At 41.1% G+C, this 25,132-nt stretch overlaps 1 protein-coding gene across 1 annotated transcript in view; it reads right to left on the bottom strand.

Moving 5' to 3' along the window:
- arb2a (ARB2 cotranscriptional regulator A) overlaps window positions 1–21,104 on the bottom strand; it is a 149,508-nt gene extending 128,404 nt beyond the window's left edge. Inside the window, exons 1-6 of the mRNA XM_070904954.1 lie at window positions 21,047–21,104; window positions 20,277–20,398; window positions 19,076–19,177; window positions 15,610–15,710; window positions 2,108–2,173; window positions 371–562 (exon numbers count right to left, since the gene is read on the bottom strand). Coding sequence (XP_070761055.1) covers window positions 371–562; window positions 2,108–2,173; window positions 15,610–15,710; window positions 19,076–19,177; window positions 20,277–20,328 — 513 coding nt within the window. The 5' untranslated portion in view covers window positions 20,329–20,398; window positions 21,047–21,104. The remainder of the gene's footprint in view (window positions 1–370; window positions 563–2,107; window positions 2,174–15,609; window positions 15,711–19,075; window positions 19,178–20,276; window positions 20,399–21,046) is intronic.
- Between the last annotated feature and the right edge of the window lie 4,028 nt (window positions 21,105–25,132).

The following is a 25,132-nucleotide window of genomic DNA, read 5'->3' on the forward strand; positions in this document are numbered from 1 at the left end:
CCAATATCCCATCAGGCTAACCACTGTGGTAGCGGTGGTACCAGTGACCACATGATGAGCACACTGCCTGACTTTTTCACTCAGAGACCCACAAAACTCTACATACCAAAGACGGGTCACAGTTTATACTCTGTAGAGGGAGAAAACTATAAGAAAAAGAAAAATAGAGAATATAAATGTAAAGTATTTAGAACTGGCTGCACAATAAATCCTCTTCTAACTAATCTATCTAAGGTGCAGTGTCCTCAGTGCACTCAGTCTGCCCGTCCCTCTTAGTGAAACATGAAAACATGACATCTTGGATCAAAGATCAGAAAATCAGCTCCACATCCAACAGAGTAGCTTGAACTTCTTTTGTTGTGCCCCCTACCTCCATGGCTCTGATAATGAAGGGGATCTGTGTCCCTGAGTCCAGGTCCTGGTTGATGATGAGTCTAGGGGCCCACTGACCGGCCCGCACTACGCCACCACCCTGGATCAGCACCAGCAGTTTGGACGGGTTGGACAAGGCATCTGGGCTCAGGTAGATAAAACTGGTGGGTTCATCTTCTGAAGGATCCACCTGAACGTTCAGGAAAACACAGGTCACCATGTGTCACTGACTTCCATTGTTACACAACTGCTGAGCGTGTTTTGAAGACTTTTGGGACATTTAACTCAATCAAAATGAATATTTGCTCTTTCTATGCAACAGCAGCACATGCAAAAGATGATCAAATTGTGATTTTATAATTAGAGCTTTGATTTCTGCTGCTTCAAAGAATCACCTGGTAATGATTAGGAGAGAAAAAAAAACATTAGAAATGTTCTTATATAACATGCATGAGTTTAAGGAGAAACAGCCTTCTCCTCTGTGGCTCTATTTGTAATTAAAAAAGCTCATTAGCATCAGTACACTAATCATCAATAATCATGATGAGAAAACAGCCGTTATGTGATTAAAACTGAGGCAGAAAGTAATACGGACAGAAAGAGAGTTAGTAGTGTTTGTGTGTGTGCATGCGCTCCGTCCACATCCCATGCGTCTTTGCATCCCTCCCAAGTATGCCTGGAAGAATCTCTAAGGAGACAAACACTGTCCATAAAAGCCATGGGTGGCAGCTGCAAGAACTTAATCCAAGCAGACAAAGAAAGCCGAGTGGGGGAGAAAATCTTACCCTTTATTCTCTTGTGCTCCCTCATTCCCTCTCCCTATACTTGGCTGTGGTTAATCTTCTTAAAATCTGCGGTCACAAGTTCAATGCCACGCAGGTGGACGGACCCACCACTAACACATAAATACACTCACACACACACACACACACACACACACACACACACACACACACGCCACATACATGCAGGCGGGTGGGCAGCAGAAAAGCAGAACAGAGCAATTTTCCAGAGGAATAATGAGATAAATAGGCCAGGCAGATAAACCAGCAAAAGTGTATGGGGGCTAATGAAAGGCGCTGAGTCCCTGGCTAGGTGATTTATGGACACTGTTAGCGCTGGAGCTAACTCTGCTATGCTTCTAAACACCAGCGCTGCCTAACATCCCTATAAACACAGCCTGAAAAATGATCACAACTTTTAGAAACAGAAAAAGAGCAGGGATGGAGGGGTAAAGGGGGGCAAAAAGAGACAAACATGCTTCCAACAACAAATAAAAGGGATCAAGTGTGTGCTCTGAGCCTGGATGAGCTGGGCAAAGAATAACTCCATGATGGCAGAGTAGAAAGTCCCCTTCAGCGCAAATGAATGCAAAACAGATTAAGCATCAGCATGCTGCGCCTCTGTGCCTTTGAAATGACACGTCACAATACAGTTAATTTGTTGAGGAGACACTTTTGCACAAAGGATGTGGGCAGAGGAGGGGGTAAAAGAAAGAGAGGGAGTAAGAGAGAAACTGAGTGTGATAGAAAGAGAAAGACAAAGACTGATAGAGAATGAGGAGAGCTGACTCCTCACAATCCCCTTTTCTTTATTTTTTTAAACAGGACACTCAATATCATAATCACACTCTGAAGCCTAAGAATTTACGTCAATTTTCATATTTAATACTCCCTTTAATCTTCAAGGGCATAAATCAAAGAGGAAAATGCCTCTTTTCACTCTGGGTACTTACTGGCAGGATTTTTTTAGTCATGTCGTACTTTTTCTCCAACAGCTCATAAACATACTGAGTGATGATCTGGAGAGAAAAAAGACACAGAACACACACACAGTCAAACATCACGTTGATAATACTAATGCAGTCTAATGCAATGGATATTTTCATATTGCTGTTGATACAAAGAGACAATCCATCCAACAAAAGCCAACTAACCTCTGTGTGTATGTGTGAACAAGTAAAAGCAACCACTGTCATGCTTGCAAACAGAATAAAAAATACCATTCAAAGCCCTTGTTTGCCCTCTGGTGTGTGTGTGTGTGTGTGTGTGTGTGTGTGTGTGTGTGTGTGTGTGTGTGTGTGTGTGTACTTGAGCTACTTGAAAGGGTCTGGATCGTACTGTGTGCAGCGTGTGTGTGTGTGAATCACAGTGCAGTTAAGAGTGTTGAGGTTGTAAGTGCCAGGAGAGGAAATCTCCTGTACAAGCGAAGGGCTGATGTAAGTTATGTTTATCCCCGCAGCCACAGCACTAAAGAACCTTGTATACCGAATCATTCCAACCTCGGGCCAAGCCTTTCATGGTTCAGTGACATTAACAACTTTCGTTTCCATTTTCCTTATTTTTTCTTCTCCCCACGTCCTGCTCAGCTGAGAACAGAGGGAAGCGCTGTGTGGAACAGATTTCGATCTTTGATCAGTTGTGAGAGAAAAGACAGAGGAGCAGTGATAACAGATGACAGGGCACACGGCCGCTGGCAGTGAGCTGTGTTGGAGCTATTGTTGCTGTGATGATATTTCCCAAACACTTGCAATGACAGACTCCCTGCCCTGTACATGTCACGACAATACAATGATGGGCGGACGGACCACAGGGATAGCTGAGCAACATGCTGTCCAGCTCTGCCGTGAAGTCTCTCTTTGGTTAGCTTTTGAAGCATCAGCCTTACTAAATCAGGAAAAACCAAAGGCCTGCGGTGGCGCCACAGCTACAACGCGAGACCAACTGAATGACCCCAAACATAAACAAGGATCAACCAGAGACTATCATGTCTCACAGCACAGAGTGGCATGATGCTCAGATCTCATTCATGTGTAGAAAGAGGGAAAACTAAGTGTTTGTAATGTCTGCAATGTTTGTAATTGAGCTTTTTTATTTGAAATATCAATATACACCATCAAAACATTGTAAAACTGTACAAACACATGCAGTACAAACTACAGACATGCACAAGCCACTAGTGTGTTTTTGGAGCCAATCAAAACTAAGCTTGCTCTGTGTAATCTACAGTATGTAGAACATAGAAGTACTACTACAGCTAACACTGAATGTCAAAAAAACATCCAGCTATTTCTCGAAGCAAGGAAGCTCAACTCATTCAAACTAACATGACAACATTTCTCCAAGTTCCTCAGAGAAGTGAGAAAATCTATGCTCTCGCTGCCGACATGACTGTGCAAAAATGAAACAGATTAGTACCAAAAAGTGAAAAAACTGGTAGGATTCTTTTGGGCCACGACCAGCTTAGCTTTTGTAATTTCTGGCACACACAAAACAAAACATTTTCTTTAGACCACGCTCTGAAATGTCAACCACGGGACAATGAAATTATGCATATCCCTAAATTACATGTTCCAAACTTCAAACACAAATTTTCACACAGAAAAGGAAGGAAGGAACAAAAGGTCAAATGCAACTTAAGAGTACTCAGAAACTTGCTTTTAAGTCAAATGTGAATTCTCATGATAATCACAATATTGCCATGCTCTTTTATGCCTGAAAGAAACTCAATGCTAACTTGATTTACTACTAAAAAAAACAACATGCAAGAATAGCATTAGGCACCAGACACATATTAGCCTTATGACAGCCAATCAAAGGCCAGCAGACAGACCAAATGAGACGATCGATCCTACCATTTGATTCTGTGAAGCGGGGGGGGGGGGGGCTAGAGAAGCTAAAACAACCCCACCTCACCCCAAGCCACCAAACCTCCAACAGCTAATTCACTAAAATGTCAGCCGGTCTGATGAAGACTAAAATGATTCTGGGCCTCAGTATGCTAGTGTTTAATGACATCAATAAGCCTCACAGGAAATTTCATTTGCACTACGTTATTTGTTCAGTGCCTCAGGTGGCTCGAGAACCATCTGATATAGAATAGGGAAAGAGACTGATGGGGAACAAGAGAAGAGAGAAAAAGTGGAAAGAATGCAAGAATTTCACTGTGCGAATGCATTTCCACTGATAAAAGGACACTGCAGATCATAAATAAGAATCTAATATCCAAGCTTGTATAAAGGCTGTGGTCGTCTGTATGCTTTAGTTCATAATGTAAACTGCAGCTGGATGACCTTTTCAGTGAACAAGATCCTCCTCAAAAGTAAGAGTTGAAAAGGGGGAGGACCAGCACTCCACTGGCTCAAAATGCACATTTCCTATCTATAACAAAATATAGATAGACTCAGAGCAGCTACGCATAGAACTCAGAAACTCACAAACATGTCCTGACGTACTCACAAACGTGCGCACACACACAGCCAACCTCCTTCTGTGTGGGCCTCTGAGGACTACGTCTCAGCAGCTGATCAGTACAATAAGAAAAGCCTCTTTGTCACCTAATTACCAATGTGTTATTAGTACTTTAATGAAATGCCTGCAGGAAGCAACGCTGAGTGCCTGCATTGTCGGCATCGGACGATAGAAGGAGCATGAGGAGCGGATTTGGCAAATAATATTAAGACACACAAAGAGAAGAGGAGGGAGGGCGTTAAGAGAGACACACAGAAAAGGAGAGAAAAGGAGCGAGAGATAAAAGAAACCTAAATCAATTCAAATCAATAGGTTTCATGACCATAAACATGCTTACAATGTCCTTTTTATCTGCAGCAAATGCGTAATATCATTCAGGCTGACAAGATATGGGTGCAACATTATCTGAAATGTCAATGTAAGCTTAGATTCTCTCCGTCTATCTCCGGGGGGTGAAGTCCCACACTGCACAATTTCACCTCGAAAGACACCTCGCGAGACAACGTCAGCCTTCACTGGGGTAAAAAGAGCAAAAAAGGGTAAAAGTGGAGTTTCGATTGTGTGCTAGGACAGCCGGATGATGATGTATCCTCGAACAACAGCAAGATTTTCTACATGACCGTGAGAGCGGCCATGGGAGAGTCTGAAATAGACCTTCGGCGGCTGAGGTCACCTCTGTGTCTGTGGTTTGTTTGTGTAGAGGAAGCATTGTGGCGATGAAGCAAGAAGAGCGGGATCAGAGAGGAAGGAAGGGACTTAGAGGAGGGCTCAGTGGGAGGAAAGAAGGAAGACGAGAAGGGAGAGATGGAGAAGTAATCCCCAGGAGCCAGAGCTTCGTGCCAGCTCCCACTGCAGTGAACAGCTGAGCGGAGAAGAAGCGATGGCAGGAGGGACAGACGGGGAGAGAAAGCAGTACGGTACGTGGCCTTGATAAGAAGCATTTAAGTGGGTGAGCTGTGACATCAACTCCTTGCAAACCTCTGGTCATCCCAATAACAATCTCTTCATCACTCTCACTCACACACCAAGCCAAGGTCTTAATGAAGACCATTGTGGCCGCAAGTTGATATGTTTTCAAACTCCTCACTACAGAGAGAGACCTCCCACATTATGTGTGCACATGTGTCCGTTAATGTGAGTGTGCATGTGTGTGTGTGTGTGTGTGTGTGTGTGTGTGTGTGTGTGTGTGTGTGTGTGTGTTCTCGCACTGATTACAACAGTCATGCCTGGTTTGGCCGACCGCACCTAGGGCGATAAGGAGATGATCTTTCTCGGGCACATACAAAACAAACATGAGGAGGAAGAGATCCAGGACAGGAAGAGGAGGACAGGCAGGGAGGTGGGAAAGACGAGATGATGAGGAACTTTAAGGGGATAGAGAGTAAGGCAAATAAAAAAAAGGAAAGAAGGATAGGGATTAGAGAATGATAAGCAGGAGGCAGGGAGGGTAAAGGCTGAGATGGTCAATGGCAATGGAGAAACTGAGGTAATAACAGGGGAGGAAGAGAAAGCAATGATCTGAAATCAGCCCTCAAAGACGACCATGAAACATGACCTGATGTTTATCGGAGTCGTTTCATCAAGACAGGTTTAAGACTCTTTAAGACCAATTTAACATCAGTCATAGTGAAATATACAATCAATCAATTAATTAATCAAAATAAGCATGAAAAAAAGTCTCTGTATATGTCTAGGTATTATTTAATTGAAAATGCAGCCACCCCACATTTAAACAACTTTTAAGTAATCAGAGGTCATAGTTACAGAGCTTCCAGTTTAAATAATGTAATTGGAGACTAACATTTCTAACATTTATTGCGGCCCATGAAGCCACACGAGTGCACAAATATACTCAAGACAGCAGCACAGACTGTATACACATACACCAGAAACTCATGTACAGACACACATGTCTCTTGTCTCTCTAGTCCAGAGCCCTCTCCAAAAGCCACTTAGCCATAGAAACCAGAGAGCAAGAAGAGGCATCAAAGCTGTTTATACAATGAAACTGAAAGAGCTGTCCCATGCCGTATCACTGACTGCACCCAGGAAAGCATTCCTTCTTCTCCAGAGAATAGAGGAGGAAGAAAAAGGAAAAAAAGAAGAAAATCCCCCTGAACAATGCAATACAACAACAGCAGCAACAACAGCAAAGCATACTCAGAAAGAGAGAGAGACTGCGAAAATGAGAGAGAGCATGAGGCAATAGAAAGGTTGTTTATTTTAAGTCAGCCTCGTGTACCAACAGAAAGTGGTATTAAAATAGAGCCTATTGTTGTGAATTTGTGATCTGTCAGTCTGTGTGGGAAACAAAGAGAGAGAGAGAGACATAGAGAGAGAGACTGGTGTAATTCCCATGAGGTCTCTGTCATTCTTCTGTCAGAGGAGAGAGGGCTCTCCAGGGGAAGAGAAAGTTCTCAGACACAGACTGACAGACAGACTGTTTACACTTAGCGTAGATATCCCTCTCTCTCGCTCCTTCTCCGCCCTCCCTGCACTACTCATCCTAATGGCATCGTAATGACCTCCTCAGGTGTTAACTGAGAAGCCGGCAGAGGTCTAATTCAAAATAAAGTACTGTATGCCACCATGGGTGCCGGCGGTGGCGACAGATGCCAGCGCTGTAACTACCAGCCCTCCTGCCTTTTCTCTAACACCCCCGCCTCAACCCTCCACCCCCTGTCCAATTCCCTTCTCTTTCATCAACTCTAATCCACCTCAACCACTCCCTGCAACCATTTTTGTCTGACTGTGTCTGCTTCCTCCTCTGTGCTCTCAGCAGAAGCTGCAGCAGCAGCGTTTAAGTGTTTTGGGAATGGAGACGTGATGGCAGTCAGTGAATCCGGGCAGACAGCTGTCATTTATAGTCCCTCTTTAGAGAAATCCCATTAGCTTCGCAACAAAATGGTCCATGACCGGTATGGGGCCTCCTGATGCTTTAAGTACAGTATGGAGGCCTGTCTCGGGGGTTCCCACCGTGGGCCTGACGCATCACTCCATGACTGCACCATGACTTTTCAAAGTTAATTCATAAAAATGAAATTCATCTCTTGTTGGTTTGTGTTGATTATGTGAACTACTACATTTCTGCTTGTTGTGGAAAAACACATAAACATAACATCTAATGCAATAAATGCGCGAAAATACATTGCTTAATACTCTTGCAAAGTGACTCAATTGTAAAATGTCTTGATATACAATGATTTTCCAAAATAACTCACTACTGTATATCCTGTCTACCTGGTTCTGTTCATGCTACACTGGGTCTGTTTAGGTAGACGTGTTCACACATGTGCAGTCGGAAGGTAAGGTCCGTGTGTAGACTCTTTTTGGGCTGCAGCTGCATGTACACAAAGACTACTGTGTGGACACTGGCAGATGATGTAATTTGCGTTGCAGCAATGTGAATGCGGAAAGTATGATTTCAGCTTAATGGACAGTACCGTAAACTACACAATCTCAGTTTGTTCAAGTACACAATCATCAAACAGCTGGCCACTGACTCTCCACAGGCCTTCCACAACAATCTGCATTAAATCCCGATGCATTTAACTACATATATTGTTTGTCCTGAGACTAGCACCCAAATGTATGCAGATGATATTGTAATTTATGCACATGGTAGAGGTATAACACAAGTTGCTACCATAAACTTAGCATAATAATATAATATAATAAGCTTGTCATAATTTATCATTATGAAAGAGCATTATTTTGCTATTCTCCTCAGTGTTTTGCTCAAGGGCACGTCAGCAGGGCCTTAAACCATGGCCAGCTGGTCACTGCTATGACAACACCCAGCATCCATAATGTGGAAACACAGGGAGATAGGACAAGAAAAAAAGATAACAGAGAGTGTAAGAAACTGACAGAGAGAGAGAGAGATGAAGAGACAGAGAGGAAGGAGAGAGAGAGAGACGGCTTTCTAATTCAGCCATCTGGCTAGCTTTACTTCATTATAATATTCTGACTGTGTGTGTGTGTGTGTGTGTGTGTGTATGTGTGTGTGTGTGTGTGTGTGTGTGCATGTGTTTACAAATTTGTGAGTGCCTTCCATTCCACAGATGCAGGCAGAGCAGAGAAGAATCCTCATTTATTAACAGCTTAATAGAGCTCCATCTGGGCCAGACCCTATGCTTGTCTTCTATCAGAGAGATTCATCACCGAATCACAGGAATTAGACTACAACTGACACCTACACAGGCTGAGGTGACCCCGCTGCACTGGGCAACACTGCGCAGATAGCGTGCACTGTATTACAGCTTTAATACAGCCATTATGATAACAGTCAGAGCCAAGGACGGAAAATGTCACTACACCAGGTTTGTGTAATGTCTTAGTCTGAACATGGCAAAACAGAATACAAAAGAAAAAAAGAACACAATAAAGAATACATTAGCCCAATATAACAATTCACAAACTGGGGTTAATGGGAATAATAGAGAATAAGATCCTCAGAGTCAGTGCTTAAACTCTTTATAGAGTGCATTCAGAACATAAAAGGATATTTCCATGGCAGACATCTTATTTTTCCTACTTATCCAGAGACAGACAACTAAAGATGCCCTTTCTTATGCTACTGCAATACCTTCAGATGACACGGAGAGACATAAAAAAGGCATCAGTAAGTGGGCTGACTCTGGGTTAAAAGGAAAAATAGTTATAATAGTAATATATTAAAAAATGCGTGATTTCCTACATTTCCCAGAATGATTATGTACAACTCCACAACTCGCTCCATTTAGCCAATGGTTTTATGCTTTACGTAGTCAAACACACATGCTATATGTTTGCCCTGTTTATGTATGCACACATCAGCATCACAGTCAGTCTGGCAGTTAAACTTTTAACAGATAACCTGCTCTTCTTCTTCTCTCTTTTCTCTGTGTCTCTCTCTAATAGTTGCTATGGCTTGCACATCTTTTTTTCTTTTGTGCACCTCATGTCATTCAATCTGTTTATGTTTGTTTAATGATTATTATTGCATTGCTAATATAAACAAGCCTACATATTAGGCTGTAGTCTAACTTTATAGGAAATAGTTTTCTCTGGTGTTGAACTGCAGCCCCGGTACCCAGGCACAAATTCGCCCTCCACTTATATGTACAGAAACATGGCCCATGGTGTCCAAACAAAGTGAACCGGTGCAGCTTCTCCAAAATAGCATCTGCAAATCTCTCCATAATATACCATAAATATATGGGGAGAATTTTGAATCATTTCTTATAGATGAAAAATGAAGAGTGAAAAATGATTCATTATCCACACCAACATCCTCGTTCTCCCTCTTTCTGTCCGTCCCTCCATTCAGACGAGGCTGAAGTGCAAATTGGACATCTGGTGCTGTGATGTGTCTGACAATACAGCCACCACCCCCCAGCCCCCTCACACACGTACACAGACACACAAACTCACAAACACACAGAGAGAGTCCTCCACACAAAATACAGGACTGTGAGGATATAAAGACACTGAAAGGAAGGAGGGAGGGAGAGATGGACAGAGGCAAGGATAGGCAAGGCAAATGTATTTGTATATCACCTTTCAACAACAAGGCAATTCAAAGCGCTTTACAGAGAACATAAAGGCATTAAGACAAGATATAAAAGCAACACAAAAAAAAAACTATATAAAAAGACACAAATAAATAGGATTTAAAAGGATTAAAACAAAGTAAAATAGAAGATTAAAAAAGGTAAAATAGAATAAGACAGGTTAACAGTAGAATAAACATTACAGTAGAGCTACAGTGCAGAGCAAGATGTGAATAAATAGACTCAAATTTATCTTAATAAAATGCAGTCGCAAAGAGAAGAGTCTTAAGCCCTGATTTAAAGGAACTGTAAACTTTAAAAGAAACTCCCAGACGTTTTTTGGGAGTTTGTTCCAGATATGTGGTGCATAAAACCTGAATGCTGCTTCTCCATGTTTTGTTTTGTCTCTGGGGACATTAAGCAGACCTGTCCCTAACGATCTGAGAGGTCTGGACGCCTCATAACGGAGCACCGGATCAGAACTGTATTTTTGCCTGACAGTATACCATTCCGTCCTTTATAAACAAACACAAGAATTTTAAAGTAGATTCTTTGACACACAGTAAGCCAGTGGAAAGAGCTGAGAACTGGAGTGATGTGATCCACTCTCCTGGTCTTAGTTAGGACTCTAGCTGATGCTGTCTTATCGACTTTTTAGAGAGACCTGTAAAAACAGATTACAGTCCAGCCTACTGAAGACAAATGTACGGACGAGTTTTTCTAAATCCTGCTGAGACAAGTCCTTTCATTCTTGATATATTCTTGAGGTGACAGTTGGCAGATTTTGTAATTGTCTTAATGTGGATGTGAAAAATGTATGTTTAAGTCCATGACTACACCAAGATTCTTGGTCTGGCTTGTGGTCTTTAACCTTAGCAACTGAAGCTGAGGACTGGCTTTTAATTGTTCTTCTTTGGGTCCAAAGACAATTATTTCAGTTTTTTCTTTGTTTAATAGGACAACATTTTGGCACACCTAATCCTTAATTTGTTCAATGCACTTAGTGCTTGTATGGGACCATAGTCACCTGGTGAAATCATTGTATGAATCTGCATTTTTTTTTTTGGGAAGACAGACGAGTAAGTAAGTCCAGAAGAATAGCCTGCTTCTGGGCGTTGGTGGGGGCCACAATACAAAGCAGTAGGTCCATTCCAAATAGGAGAAAGAAGAGGCATATTGGAGGTAGTCGAGGTGGGGCAGGGACCCTGTCTGTCCTGGGCATTGGTTTTGATTTGAATGGCGGTAAATCGAGCTGCGTCAGTACAGCTTAGTGGCATCCATTAACATCACGTCCAGTTCCTTAATCTCTGATCTTAGTTCATTAGAGATATCCTTTAGTGTTACAGAATGTGCTTGGTTGGGGTGGAGGCAGACAACATGGCAAGTCAGGTAAATTTGAGGGGCAGTGACCGGGAGTTGGATTTAATGCCAGTGTAAACCAGGGGAGGGGAGAGGGGAGAGTGACGCATGTCCAAACAGCAGCCATCTCCACTTCTGTCTCAAGGAGAGTTATTAATGATTTGAGCCTGTTGTCCAGTTGTAATGTGGGGGTGACTGTGGTCTGTGTTTGTTCCCACCTTTGGCTGTCTGCCAGATGTCCGGGGTCAAAGTTGGCTGAGCTGAATCCATAAATTACAGTCTTGCACTCATCTTTAGTGGAGATTTTTTGAATTTGGAACTTCAGCCTTTTCTTTTTGTTTTCGCCAAGTTTATTTTTCTATGAGGGAAAGTGGATTAATAAACCCTTTCACTTCAGTCTACAAGAGGAGTCGGTGTGAGCTGTGTGGGTAAATCATACGAAACGTGTCAACCTAAGGTTTAAACTCTGTACTGAGTTTTGGATCCTACAGGTGCGTTTCCATCAGCTGGGTTGAGGGAAATAAACTACCAAAGCACAATGGTCCAATGTCAGGGGAAAAAAACATGGGGGAAAAAAAGAGCTTGGCTGTCTAGACCTTACTGCTATTGGGTAGGTTGTTTTGTTTCAGCTCATATGAGACCATATTTCTTGTTTTCCGAAGCAAGATGATGACAGAGAGGTGTCAATAATGGGTCTCTTGATTTATAGCAGAGTCTCCCCTACAGGTGCAGCAGTGCGTTTGACAGCTGTGGGGAAAGTTAAGCTGGAGACCATTTACAGACAGTCTGCTTCATTTCAGTACGTTTAAACCCAGTTCAGAGTTGTTGTGCAATGTAATTGGACGAAATAACTCATCTGTCATGTAATATTCACTACATCATTATTTATTAGACAAACAAGTTTCCTTTATTTATGTGTTGCATAAACTCTATAGAAAAAAGAGAAAAAAACACACCAAGTGAATGTAAAACCTCTTTAGTGATAGTGTAGAAGTTTCAAATTTTGAACCTTCCATCCAGCTTTTCTAATTAGAAAACTTGCAAATGTTTGGATGGAAACATGGCTTTGATTTAGGTCTAGTTGCAAAGCCAGACAACAGAAACTGTGTGGCATAAATTTAAGAGAAAAATAAGATTTATCGTTAAATGCAATTGTTTGTATGACAATTAATCGTCAACTAAAATGTCATGATTGTCAGAGCTCTAGTTCAAAGTAGATCATCGCAACCCAGAGTTGTCATAAAGTATCCTCCGAATGACTTTGTCGCAATAGGAAACCTCCTTTAAGATTTTCTACGAAAAAGTAGCAAAAATAAGAGCTAAGCAGAGAGCAAAGAGCAAAGAGCTTCTGCACTGTAGCAAAGCAGGAAGCATCCATAAGTCCTCCAGAGATAGAGAAAGGATTGCGAGTGAACATTAGGGGGCAATGATGATGCCATTCTATTCATACTGCCAGGGGCAAACACATGCACCCACGTCCTTGTGCCATCTCACACAGCTCTCAGGCTGAATTATGGCTAGTTCTCAGACCGTCTCAGGTGGCAGGTTGATAGAGGGCATTGGTTTGTGTTGTGGAGTGATGTTGGCCCATAACAGGCCTGTCTGCATATTCTACATTTACCCTCATGACATCTGACAAAGTCGAACATCCTGCCTGATGCAGACATGATGGAGAGGGAAGAGAGAAAAGACTAGACTGACAAACAACAGCATAGAAGGAGGAATTCAAGCACAAATACATCTGCATGTGTCGGCGAGACAGACACAGAAATTAGCATGCAGGTACACCTGTGTGACGCACACTCTTAAAGGGCTGACTAAGCAGCATAACCCACTTTTACAACCAAAGGCATACAATTCAGTAGTTGTTTCTATTTATAATGGAGCATATTTCTTACCAGCAAAAACAATGCCTTTGTACTTGCAAAGCTGTACGAGGTACAATATTCATTTTCTTGAATCATTTGTGGCCTAAAACCAACAGACAGCTAGCACTGCTTATTCAGGTAGTGCTCCTTTCTTCTCAGCCAGTTAATCTCCTGCAGCACAACTCATACACTATCTGTTCTCATTACACAAGCTCGTATCAACACTGATTGACACCATTTCCTTTTTTCTTCCCTAAAGAAGATGCTTCTGTCAATTTTTTAATCACAGGATGAATAAAATTTGCATACATCCTGCTTGATGATTATTTGTTTCCTCCAAATGTTTGTCCCCCCTCGGATGCCTGAGTTCAGTTAGTTTAAATGTCTGTGTGTTCTTTCAGGGCCTCTGTTTGCATGCTACCAAATGTTTGTTTCTACAGCCTTTTTAGATGCTGGTAGATAGTGCCAGAGCAGGCAAAAGAAAAAAGGGGGGGAAAGCCTTCACAGAAGGCTGGCTCTCAAAGGAGCTACTGTATACCTGCATTAGAAATAATAAAAACACCCAGGTAATCCCACAAACGGGTCTATCACTTTGCTTTGAACTTCAAAGAATGCACACAATTAAAAGCAACATAGCAGGGGATGCAAATAAAAAAAACAGATTACAAAAGAACATTTGTCTCATTATCTGAATGCATATTGCATGTGGTGGTACTGTGGGAATGAATTAGAGGTGAACTTTAGGATGGTGTATGATTGGATATATGTTGATGCAGTTGGACGACCACAGAAATTCACAACAGCATCAAGGAACTTCACAAAAATGTGTCGTATTTGTAGGTATTTTGTGGCATAGAATCCTACAAAAGAAACTTTTCTCTGTCCCTGCTTTTCCCATCATATACTCCATCTATATGCTGTAGCAAAGAAATATAAAGGCCATCAGTTCATTTGCAGTGACGTCCCTTTCACACCAGTCCTGCGTGCATCAGCAACTGTAAAGCATCTAATGTGTGTCGGGATCTCTAGGTTGCAAAATTGCAGAAAAGTGTCAAGACGGTTGTTGATTCTCTTCTGCACATGCTGTGTCAGGCATGTAGTCTCCGTCAGAACAATGTAGACAGGCCTCCAGTACTGCGTGCCTTCTTAATGTTGCCTCAAAAGGCTTGGTTGAGGGCTTTTTCTTTTGAGGAGGTTGGGGGTCCAAGTAGCAGGCTTAGTCTCAGACACATGATCAGGTTCTGGTGCGGATTTCACATCTGATTTGGGAGCTTACTCTGAATCAGCCAATGTGTCCCTGTCCAGTTCAGATTTCACATTTCGAAATTTGACTGGAGTTATGTGACAAATTTGACCTCAAACTCAACTCCTACCTCAACTAAGCTGACAAGCAGACGATTAGTGTGAAATCCATTGTGTTCATCTGTCTCAGCGGACCATGACCTTTAAAATACTTGTAAACCTTCCTGGTTGTAATCTGACGGAGGCCTGGACCACAAAGACGTTCTGTGGCACTGGCATTTAAGGTGTTAAAAGCAAGTTACAACACATTACATCTAGTTTGTAAGGGAGGAATTTGCAGGAGCTCTATAGCCCCTTTTACACACAAACTTTACTGAGTAAAGGGTGCAATTTAACACTTTTGTAATGCTTCCTCAGTGTGAATCAAAACAGCCGCTATACTGGATAAAGCATGCATACGTTACAATATTTGTCTTATTTATATTTGACATATACATTTATAAATTAAAAAAGGATTTAGATGAGTCAAATGTTGACTTTGACAACTTGCTGTTGGACTGTGTAAAATAGGCAGCAAAAATTAATGTCAAATCAAATTATATGACAGTGGGGCTGCCTATGGTCAGCAATCAAGCCTTGAGAACCAGCCGACATTCAATAGGAAAAAAACACTTTTTTTAGGCAGCCTGTGTGAGAACTGAGCACACCTCACAGCCTTGACATGACGATCTGTATGGGGGATCTACTGTATGTGTAACTGCCTTACACGATACAAAAAGCATGTCGCAGGTGTCCATGTGTGATAAGGGTTAAAGTGTCATATCTATTTGTTCTCTAAAGAATGAACAACCATTGCAACATCTTGTAATGTCATGTTACAAAAACTGGTGAGGACAGAAAGTCCTAATGGACCCAGTAGCTGAGGCCAAAGTTGCTGAACATGGATGGCCTGAATGAAGCTTTAAAAAAAAGCATACGTGTTACCTCTCTAAGAGCTTCATAGCGTTTCTGGTTCCAGCGGTGGAGATCCTCTCTAGCATTGAACACAAAGGGCTCTGCCGTTTTTATATGTCTGAGCTGGCCATCTGTGGGAGAAAGATAGATATGAATGATATATCTGCAAGTGTGTGGATGAAAGTATCTCTATCTGCCAAATTAAGCAAACTAAGCTAAGTTTTTTATTGCTTATGTTATGTTATGCTTGCTTTTTCTTTTTCTCCTTTCGTTTCCTTACCCTCCCTCCCTCAACCACCCCCATCTGGCAGGTACCAAGCATGTGGATGCAGCAGCGTTCTTCCAGTCGCGAGTCCAACGGCCTTCTGGGTAGTCTGGCAGGCCAGTGTTGGACAGCTGGTATGGAAAAAATCTCTTTCCCTCTCTCCTTCTTTTCATCCCTTTAAAAGCCCTCTCCCCTTCCTCTTTAACTGTGTCAATCTATCGCTCGCTCTCCTTCCTCGCTCACTCTGGCGACAGGCCACAGGTCTGTCTCTGCCTTTTCCACCTGAAATCTCTAAGAGCAAAGACTAAAGGAAGTGTGGGAAAGGTTATCAGTGTGTGTGTGTGTGTGTGTGTGTGTGTGTGTGTGTGTGTGTGTGTGTGTGTGTGTGTGTATAAGCATGAAGAGAGAAAGGTGGCCTGGCACGCATTAGCTACGACAACAACTGCTCCTTGCAATTCCTTTGAGGATGCTGTCTGGGCATCAGCCAATCACCCTAACCAGCACAACTTACACACATACACACACACCAGCAGCTCCAGCCAGGAGGACCAGGTGTGGTCATACAATAAGTGTCACTAGTGTGTGTTTCTGTAAACTGTTGCAAGTGAGCCACGCTGCCATTACAACACACACAAATTGAGTGAGAAGAAACAAAAGCTGTTTGGGACAATGTTGTGTGAGTGATTTATTATAATTCAAGGGGAATTGAGGAGTTTTTACACATCCAGTTTTTATTTGATATAAAACAGTCATAAGACAGGAAGATGCTCTTCAGAAATGGTACTACTTTTTTTTCTTAATAAACAATTACCCTTGTGTGGCTGTGGAACCACTACGTTTATACCTTAGCAATGAGCCCATCGATCCTGCGGTTGACACTACAACACAATAAAACACTAAACAGTGTTAAATTTAATTTTGACCTTTATGACTGCACAACTTGTAACAGCTAAACCACTGAAAAGTACACATACTTAACCCAAATAGCCAGGGGGCTCTCATACTTTCTCAATTATTGCACAACGTGAGGAAACCCATCTAAGATATAAATAAATATAACATCTTTTCAAGATAAAATACTGCTTAAGCGTTTTTTTTCATCTCCTTCTAAATTGCCACAATTTTCACCCCTCTCTCAATGTGATAAATCTTACATCGCTAACACACTGTGTATTACAGCACTTGCTTTCATGGTTAGTTGTTAGACAACATGTAATCCTGAATCTAGGATTGTCATCATGTTGCATTAAAAAGCAGACTTGTGCCTGAGAGGTAAAGCAGGAGACGAGTGAGAAGTTAGGATAAAGCAGTGTGCACAAAAAGTACCTTGAAGAAAATCAATTATGCATTCATGGAGGGGTGAGGATCTAAACACTACTGCCTAAGAGAAGGAAGAGAGGAGATATAATGAAATCCTACTGTAGGAAAGAGGTGTGTGTGTGTGTGTGTGTGTGTGTGTGTGTGTGTGTGTGTGTCTGTGTGCATGAGGGAGGGAGAGAAGATGTGTGTGTGAGTGTGAGCTAGGGGGGCGATCAGCTCCATCGCCTCCCCCAACACATCCTCTCAGAGGAATAACGTTTTCTCAACTTTTCTCCTCTTTTCTGTCATAATTAGCATTCTGTTCTCAATTTGGCCGCTTAATTAGGTGTACATAACCTTGGATTTCCAGTAATGGAAAACTGGAGGGCTAGCAAGATGAAGCCATCATCTTCAGTGATTAAGATACCTGCAAACTATTGTACACAGCCTCGTCTGTATTCACATCATTACATGGTCAAATTAACATTTTTGTTCCACCTGTCTCATGCAAACGTAGCCTGGGTGTAGCTATAGAAATGCCTGCGAGCCAAAGCGACTGTGAAATGCTATCCTTTAAAAACAGGCCTGAGTGGAAATTGACAAGACATACAGATGGGTATGGGTGTGTGTGTGTGTGTGTGTGTGTGTGTGTGTGTGGGTTGGGGATTTTGAATGGGGCAGAGGCAGAAATAGAGAGATACAGAGAGAAGGAGAGAAAAGAGAATAGGGAAGACAGAAGGGTGAGGGAGAAGAGATGGAGAATGTGTTCCTCCCTCCATGGGAGACTGAGCTGGGACTTGAGGGTGGGGTAGGGGGGTGGCGGGTGTTGGCACGGTGGCGGTTGGGGGCGGGGGGGGGGGGGGGGGGTGAGTCTCCGTGTCTCTGTTCTTAGGCACAGCGAGGTTATGCAAATGCTCCGTCAGGCGGAGGGCAAGGCTGAGTAGGTTACTGACGGGCCGTAGAGTACACAACATGTCCCCCACTCAGCCAGGCAGACAGCCAGCAGAGACACTGACAGAGAACAGAGGAGGTGAGAAAGAGAGAGGGAGAGAGGCTACAGGGGAATACTAAGAGTCAAAACCACCACCACCTTTCCAGCTCTTCCTCCTTCTCTCCACCTGGCTTGATTAAAGCGAGCCAAGAGAATTCTAAAGAGACTTTTATATCATTTGGACCCGCACCACTCCCAGTCCAGCTCTAATCCTTCCTGTCACTAATAATTCATACACACACACACGCACACACACACACACACACCCCTACAATACACCTTTACCCCCAAAATGTTCCAGGTGACAGCTGAGACAGTTTTAGGTCATTAATTCAAAAGCGGAGACATTGCTCTGAACAGAACTGTAATTACAGACAGACTGTTTATGTTAAAACTGCCTTACTTCTGTAGGGGATTGTGGTAATTTTGTTTTTATGCCAACTGTGCAGTAGCTTTAACTGTGGACACCAGTGGTCACAAGATGAAAAAAGAATGAATAAATGAAGGAAAAAACATTGTTGTTTGTTTGTTTGTTTTTTAATTCAGGACAGCTTTGCCTCCTCAGGTCACTAACAATTATCCAAATGAAACAATGTAAGAAGTTTCAAGAGGGAAAATCCCTCTTTGGTGGACATAATAAAGCTGTGATGAGGGCTAACAAGCCAAAAAGATTGGGAACCACTGCTGTGTACTTATAGGTCATGTATTGAGAACAGGCCCAATTCTTAGGTTATGTTTCCTGCAGTTTATATCTAGACCTCATGTGGTTTTGACAATCCAGTGCCAAGATTTAACTTAATACCTCACCTGAGCTGAAGTATTACACTCGAACTGTCAGCACTGTTGTTCTATTTGCTTAGAGTTCATGGGATTTGGTGTTTTTTTGTTGAAGCAGAAGGCTTGGTGTGCTTCACGCTTTGAAGACTAAAATATGTACTTACATTCATTGAAGGCATATTCAAACTCCTCCAGAGTTTTGGGGAAAGTGAAAGGAGGTTCATCTTTCTTCATCAGTTCATCTAAGTCTATTCTTGACAGCAAATCTGAGTAGAAAGAGAAAAGAGAAGATCAAAGGTGAGCAAACATTAGTGACAACAGTCATAGCTGTCTTTCTTCAAAGAACGTAAAATTTCCATGTCATAATCTCAATCACATCATAACCTAAGAATATCTAGAAACACCACCGTCATTATAATTAGATTATGTCTCCTTATTTTGTTAAGTTATGAAATAACAGCAACTGCTAAGCCAAAGTCCTCCCTTCTTGCTTCAACTAAAAGCTTTCGATCATCCTCAAGTGGCATAGTACTGAAGGTGGAAAGAGGATATTCCCATCAAATAATAACCAAACCAAAGTGTCTATTAACACTCACACAAATTAGTCTGCTAAAAGGGTGGGTGAATGTGTTCAACTCAAGGTTAAGTGGAACATTTCCTATCCTATGTCATCTACTATTGGGTCCAGATAAAAGTCTTAATATGAACTGTTAAATAAAGCTTTCAGTTCATGGGACAAACATTTATTTTAATTATTTAGAGTCAGAAAGGCTACATAAATCTTCAAAGGCATATGATCACAAATCAGAATGAGAGGAGTTGCACATTCCTTTACAACAATATGAGACAAAATGAGTGTTTCTGCCACATTTATTCAAGTGTGACTGTTGCACCATATTATTGTTGTTTTAACTCTAATATGGTATGGTAATATGTAACCTCACAGGAACAACACCCTCTTTCTTATAGTTTTCGAGACTTTAGGAACACAGTCTGTATGAATTTGAGTGTCATAGGTATTAGCCAAGCCTGTTGCTTGCCTTCAGGTCAAGATAGAGGAAAAACGTAACTAGGATCAAAGCAGCAAGCAAAGCAGTTTAAACTGAGCAACACATTTGTCTTCTTGTGAAGGATGATGCAAGTGACAGCTTAAAAATAATGAAGTAGCACGTAAAAAAAAAAGACATAACTTTCAACATGTTGAAAGTTACGTCGTTACGTTATTATGGCAAAGTCTACAAGGCTGTGTAGGTTGTAATCTTAATTCTATTTCACATCCTTTAAACACCTTTTCTCCTCTTTCAGTATATTTGCTCCCTCTTGTCTTCAGAGCACTTTATTGTTTCAGTATTATTTCATATTTACCTTTGAGTGCAGTAGTTTTCTCTCTGTCGTCCTGGCCAGCTATCTGGGCCATAGTGATCTACAATATGCACAGAGATGAGAGAGCATGGGTCCCCCGCTCCCAAAGATCACTGAGGTGCATCCTGTCACATGTGGGAATTGAAAAGAAGAAAACGAATTATCATTGCAGGAACATATGTACTGTGTTATAGCATACTCTTAACATGCCTGTACCTGCAAAAGACTGCATCCCTTCTTTATTTACCAAAGACCATAAAGGTAATTGTCTCCAAGGTTGACCCTACACTGCTGCACATAGCTAACTGCATGAAAGGTAGCCATTGGTAAGTGGCCATTTACACTGCAATAACACACTGCATTAACAGCTAACTACAATATTATTGCTGTGAAACATGTGTGGCAGCAGCCGTGTGTTCGCTCAGCCTTGCACACGTGCAACAACTGAATTAATTATGCAAACGTAGCAAAGTTCCTCTTGCTTTGAAGCCACGCTGCAGGCAGTAAAACACATTCATTTTCACCCGCTTAGCTACCTCAGACTGCTCTGTCATGTTCTCAACAACAGTCAACACCTGTTTAATGTTTCGTGCTCTTAAGAACAACTCCCGGAGTGTGTGCAGTCGCTCTGCATGGAGCCACTGCGAGCAGGTACAGTAGGACGTATTCGTGCTTTTATTTCACATTCGTTTCAGCAAAACGAAGCACAGCGTCTCGGAGAGGAACGGCTGTTTACAGTAGATGCACGCATGCTTTTTGTTCGACTCACGCACCATCAGTATATGCGACTGTCCACTTGCTGCTGCCTCCTTGAAATTTCTAAAACAGGAAGGACTCTGACCAGTGCAGAGCATGGAGCGCGTGAAACTTCCGGGTTACCGGGGCAACGGACTGGAAGGGATATTTAAAGGCACAGTAGCACAGCAGCTGCTCCAGGTTGTACAGATGTTGCATTTATACTGTTTTTCTATTGCATGCTTTTCAGCCGGAAATATTGTACTTTTTAGTCCACTACATTTATTTCACCTTTACCGGTTTGGATACTACTGCAAATATGGATTTTAGATGTAAAGCATATACTCATCTTATTAAAAATGATGCATTATTTTATATCAAACCACCCAACACTATATTAAGTTTAAATTCAGTTTTCCCTTGGCAATGTTAAAAAGTTTCTCAATGCACCAGTAATAATATACCAGGATTAGGCCTATATATAATAAATAAGACCTGTGAGACAGTGCTATTGTCATGATACATACTATATAGATAGAATAGAATAGATACCATAGATATAGATAGTTTCACTACTGTTTTTTATGTATTTATTTATTTGTGTTTATAGTTCTCATAAAAGATATGATGTTTACACAAAGACACTCACATACATGCAAACACACTTTTGCCAACATACACTCACATATACATTAATCCAATTTAAACAAGAGCTATGCAGGAGAGGTGGGAAGCTAAAAGCTTACACAAAGAATCATAAAAAACTCAAGGCAAGACAGACAGAATTACATTGGATAAAAATAATAAGGCAAAGAAAGAGTACTACAAAATAAAGAAATTAAGAAAAACCTACCAATGTTTAAGATGTTTTTTAAAAATAAAGAAAGTTGATGAATGAGGAACAACATGTAAGTTTGAATTCCCACTGTATCTGTACATTTTGTGAAGTATTGCTGATAATACTTCTTTTCTTTTACTTATGTAAAATTTTGAATGCAGGACTTGACTTAAACTTGTGTTTTTAAATTGGGGTATTGCAACTTTTACTTAAATAAAGGATCTGAATACTTCCTCTACCACTGGTAATGTTTGTATGAGAACTTGCTCATAAGTGATTACTGAAGATGATTAGGGCCCTGAAAAAGAGTTCTGGGATAATTTAAATAACGCATAAAGTTATTTTTTTATGAGAAGATTCAAGTGAGAATTACTGGACTCATGCAGGTGCAGAGTCCCATGCCATTTGATTTCGCATCAGGCTGACTGGTTGACTCCATGCAGGTGTGTGTTTGTGTGCTAAGAGTACATTGAGTCCATACTTCTCCCCTGACAGTTACATTTTGTTATATTATGTGTTGCATGAGAGGACCTATATTACACACTGATTGTGTTGTGTTTAAATTGTGACTTAGATGACTGACCATGTTCCCTCACATGCTTGATAACAATAACCAGTTTAGGATGTCTATGATGACACACCGTGTTTTATAGAATCCCTGAATTGTATTAATCATCCTATTCATGAAATACCAGCATCCTTTTAAGATTGTATGAAGTAAGAATAAATATGTCATATATAATATGAATAAAGTCTAATTCTTCAGCATGTACATGTGTCAACAGTGTTAGAAGTGGGACAGGGGGTGGTGCATGTGTGAGTGGCTGTGGTGGGACAGTGAGAGTACAACATTTTAGACATGGCGCTCATTTATCATGACAGTGTATGGTGAATATCAAGGCTTTATTTCAGGATAGGCACACACTGGTTACTTTCTTACCTGGGCTTGTGTTGTACATTTGTGATTTGTAAGTGGAAATTTACTAAATACATTTATTTCAAATAGGGTAATGAATACAACAGTCTTTCTTTTAATATACTAGTAAAGGAGGACAGTGATTAAGTCAGGCAGGCAGGAGGACATAATGATTGTCATCTATTATAGAACTGTTACCATGACACAACATCAGCACCCTCTACAGATGTTACCATGGTTAATAGGTTGCTCTTACCTTAGCCAAACAGTCCTATGTTCTGCTCTATGTCTAATATCAGTCAACTGTCACCTACGTTGGGCTGTCCTCACAAAACTTTCAAAGAGACATGGATCAGAGCATGTTACTTTAAAAGGAAAAGAAAAACACATCATTTGATTGGTTTCATGGTTGAGACTAGACCTGCCAGACTTATTGATATGGTGCCAAAAGTGACTTACCAAAAACTACCTGCCTCACCCTGTTCACCTGTTTAATGTACCTGCGATTGTACTTTATGACATGTGCTCTTTGATTCACAGAAATAGCCTCCTGGTGAAACTAAAGCTGGATGCCCTACTTCCGGACGGCCTCTATAAGTTGAAGCTGTTTCTCATGGGAGCTGAGCTACCCTGTTTCCTCGAGCAAAAGGCTGGAAATGCTGCAATGGGAGACCCAAATGAGACACAGATATGACATATTGTGGCATTGATATCCACTGAGTTTGACAAGATAAAGGAGATGCTTCTTCTCAAAACTCAATGCAGCACCTGAGAGCAGAGGTGTGGACTTGAGTCATATGACTCGATCTTAAGTCATATTTAAGTTACAAGTTTAATTTCTTCAGACTTGACTACAAAAAAAAACAAAACCAGTGACTGGTGAATTCACTTGAAATACATGATACCATTCTCAAACCCAAAGCAGAAAAATCTTGGTTGCCCCACAGCAGAGCAGATAAGCAGGCCTACTTGAAGCTTGATGACTTGCTTTTTCAGTATTTATTGTTACTTTGTGGCAGAACTTTTCAGGTTACTATGTAATGAGAGCTTATATTGATTCCCTGTTGTATAAAAAGACATTTTATACATAGTACTTAAATTTCTGCTTTTTATTGTTAAATTTAGTGGCACTAAATTTGTAGCTGCCCATGTATAACCAAAGTAGTATCATCCTTGATGTGTTAATTTGATATTGTATATTAATAATTGCTTTGTTGGTATATTTTGAATTAGCATTACATTTGGTGACTTGTTTATAACTTGAAAGCCAAATAATAAGGAATTGGGACCTGACATGGAAATGAAGTGAAACCAGGGCACCCTGGCAGGAGGATGGTCATCCTGTAATGCTACCATGGTGGATCACTACATTCTGACACAAAGCTTGTTGTACTCAGTGCAGGAACCAACACGTTTCTGCTGTGGATAATGCACTAATATACTGAGGGTAATCAATTGAAATGGAAATCAGAGGAGTGAAAATGCTGTGACTGTTTATCCTGCTTGAATATGTCATGATGAGCTCTGGGACTTTAAAATGTTTATGTATGTTTGATAATCCCTGAATGAAAACTGTATAACAGAGAAGTCTATTTATTCTTTGTGATGAATCATTCTTTGTAATGATTTGCTGTGAATCATACTGTCAGCTTTTCTGACAGTTGTCTTTTTCTCACCCACTGGAAGTACAAATGGATAACCCTATACAGGGACTTCCTCTCGGAGGGAGGGCGAGTGAGACAGAAAAAGATCAAAGCATTTTGTTTTATCATAGAAGAACAGTTTGGTTAGCCAAATATGTTTTTTTTCTGCTACACCAAATTAAAATTGTTTTATTGTTATGTCAAATATAGTACATGTCCAAAGACTAATGGTGCTTTGTTGCCTTTTAGCCTCTATTCAGAGTCACAGGCAGAATTCAGTTGCTGAACATTTTGTTGTCTTTTGTATTCTCTAAGTGGTTTGGCGGTCGCAATCTTGCTACAGTTGCATTAAAAAATCTAGTTAAGGGAACGGAACAGCTCTCTCTCTGGAGAAGGAAATGTTTTCCTCCTCTCTCGAGGGAATTGCACAGGGTGTGCAGTAGCCTTTGTGAGCTGAAATTATATTCTTGTTGATGAAAAGAGCATCATTTGAGTTGTTTAATCCTTATTTGATATAATACAGAAGAACATCTGATGTATGTATTCAAAAATGTAATGCTAACTTCATATTTACAAATCATCCTAAATTATTGACTGCACAGAGATCACACAAATTGATTACAAGACAGAAGAAGCATATTCAATAGTGAAGTAAGAATCTGATTTTATTTTCATGTTTAATTCTAAAACGCCACTTTTCATAAATAACAAAATACTTGGAAAAATA

Source organism: Enoplosus armatus, chromosome 4 (genome assembly GCF_043641665.1).
Source record: "Enoplosus armatus isolate fEnoArm2 chromosome 4, fEnoArm2.hap1, whole genome shotgun sequence".
NCBI lineage: Eukaryota > Metazoa > Chordata > Actinopteri > Centrarchiformes > Enoplosidae > Enoplosus > Enoplosus armatus.